The sequence below is a fragment of the Cyprinodon variegatus genome, unplaced genomic scaffold (genome assembly GCF_000732505.1).
Source record: "Cyprinodon variegatus isolate N-32 unplaced genomic scaffold, C_variegatus-1.0 Scaffold1952, whole genome shotgun sequence".
NCBI lineage: Eukaryota > Metazoa > Chordata > Actinopteri > Cyprinodontiformes > Cyprinodontidae > Cyprinodon > Cyprinodon variegatus.
In genome coordinates this window covers 8,103-9,331 of record NW_015152405.1, presented here as the reverse complement: position 1 = coordinate 9,331, position 1,229 = coordinate 8,103, and the positions used below count along the sequence as shown (strand labels likewise).

The following is a 1,229-nucleotide window of genomic DNA, read 5'->3' as shown; positions in this document are numbered from 1 at the left end:
ATACCAATATGAATTGACATAAAATTCAAACTTACCAAGCAGAGCCCCACGCAAACCTAATACATTAAATGTTTAATCAAAGAACTACTAGAACTGAACAAGACCCATAAACCAATTGGATCACCTTACAAGATATGTTAAAAAGCCCCGATTAAATTACTTAAAACCACTACACCTGATTTAATTATAAAAACCATATCAGTGGTTAAAATGTTAATATGGTAGAGATCAGTTTGGAATGTACTATTTATTGCTGATTATTTCCCCAGTTTTACAAATTCACAGGTCAAAAACATATTTTGTCTGTTGGGGGTGTTAGTGCAGCAATATCTGTCACAAAATGTAAGTTTTATATTATATGATTTTTAAGTATCCTGCTATAATGTGTATTATTGTTGTTTTTTTTCTACAGATTTTGGGAAGCACAGCCAGCAACCATTAGTCTCCTCTCAGAGAAAACGTATTAATGGTTCCGCTGAAGTTCTTCATGGTTCCCGGGGGCCACTAATTTTGAAAATGCATGGTACGCTTGGTTACCTGTCTTCATACGTCAGCTATGAGACTATAATCATCATTTCAAGAATGAGCTCCTTGTTGCTACAAGCTGATCAGATGGCGGACAGGAAGGCTGTCATGATAGAGTAAAATCCTGGCTGAACTGTATTTGCTTCCTTAGGTGCTCTCATGCTGTTTGCCTGGATGCTAACAGGAAGTGTTGGTACTTTTATCGCCAGTTTCTACAAACACCAGTGGGCGAATCAGACCCTGTTAGGTCAGAAAGTCTGGTTTCAGGTGGATCTTCATGCATTCTTACATGGACACATAACCCTCCAATTCAAAGAAGCTTACAAAAAAGAGTAGCAATATTACTGAGTGTCTCTGTCCAGGTTCATCGAGGGCTGATGATGCTAACAGTCATTCTCACAGCTATAGCCTTTTCCTTCCCATTTTTCTACAGGAGAGGATGGAGCAAGGTAAGGTACCCAGCCACACAAACTCATTCTCCTCTTGCTCCATGTAGTGAGTACCACATTTTGACTCTGACTTCAGCTGATTTGAGGTCATTTTCAACCCTTTCTATTAGAGACTGACATTTTTTCGGGAATCCCACGGGTCACTAACCTGACTCCGCCAGATGGCTTTGCTCCGCATATTCATCTGGAAACCTTCCGTAGAAGTAATTTTGGGAAGGGGCGAAAATACTGGTTAGCTGATTGGCCTATGTTGGT

General features: G+C 39.8%; 1 protein-coding gene across 1 annotated transcript in view; it reads left to right on the top strand.

Moving 5' to 3' along the window:
* Positions 1-1,060, top strand: part of LOC107104918 (putative ferric-chelate reductase 1) — a gene marked incomplete at its 3' end in the record, with an annotated part of 15,106 nt that extends 14,046 nt beyond the window's left edge. Inside the window, exons 8-9 of the mRNA XM_015405035.1 lie at positions 677-792; positions 888-1,060. Coding sequence (XP_015260521.1) covers positions 677-792; positions 888-1,060 — 289 coding nt within the window. The remainder of the gene's footprint in view (positions 1-676; positions 793-887) is intronic.
* Between the last annotated feature and the right edge of the window lie 169 nt (positions 1,061-1,229).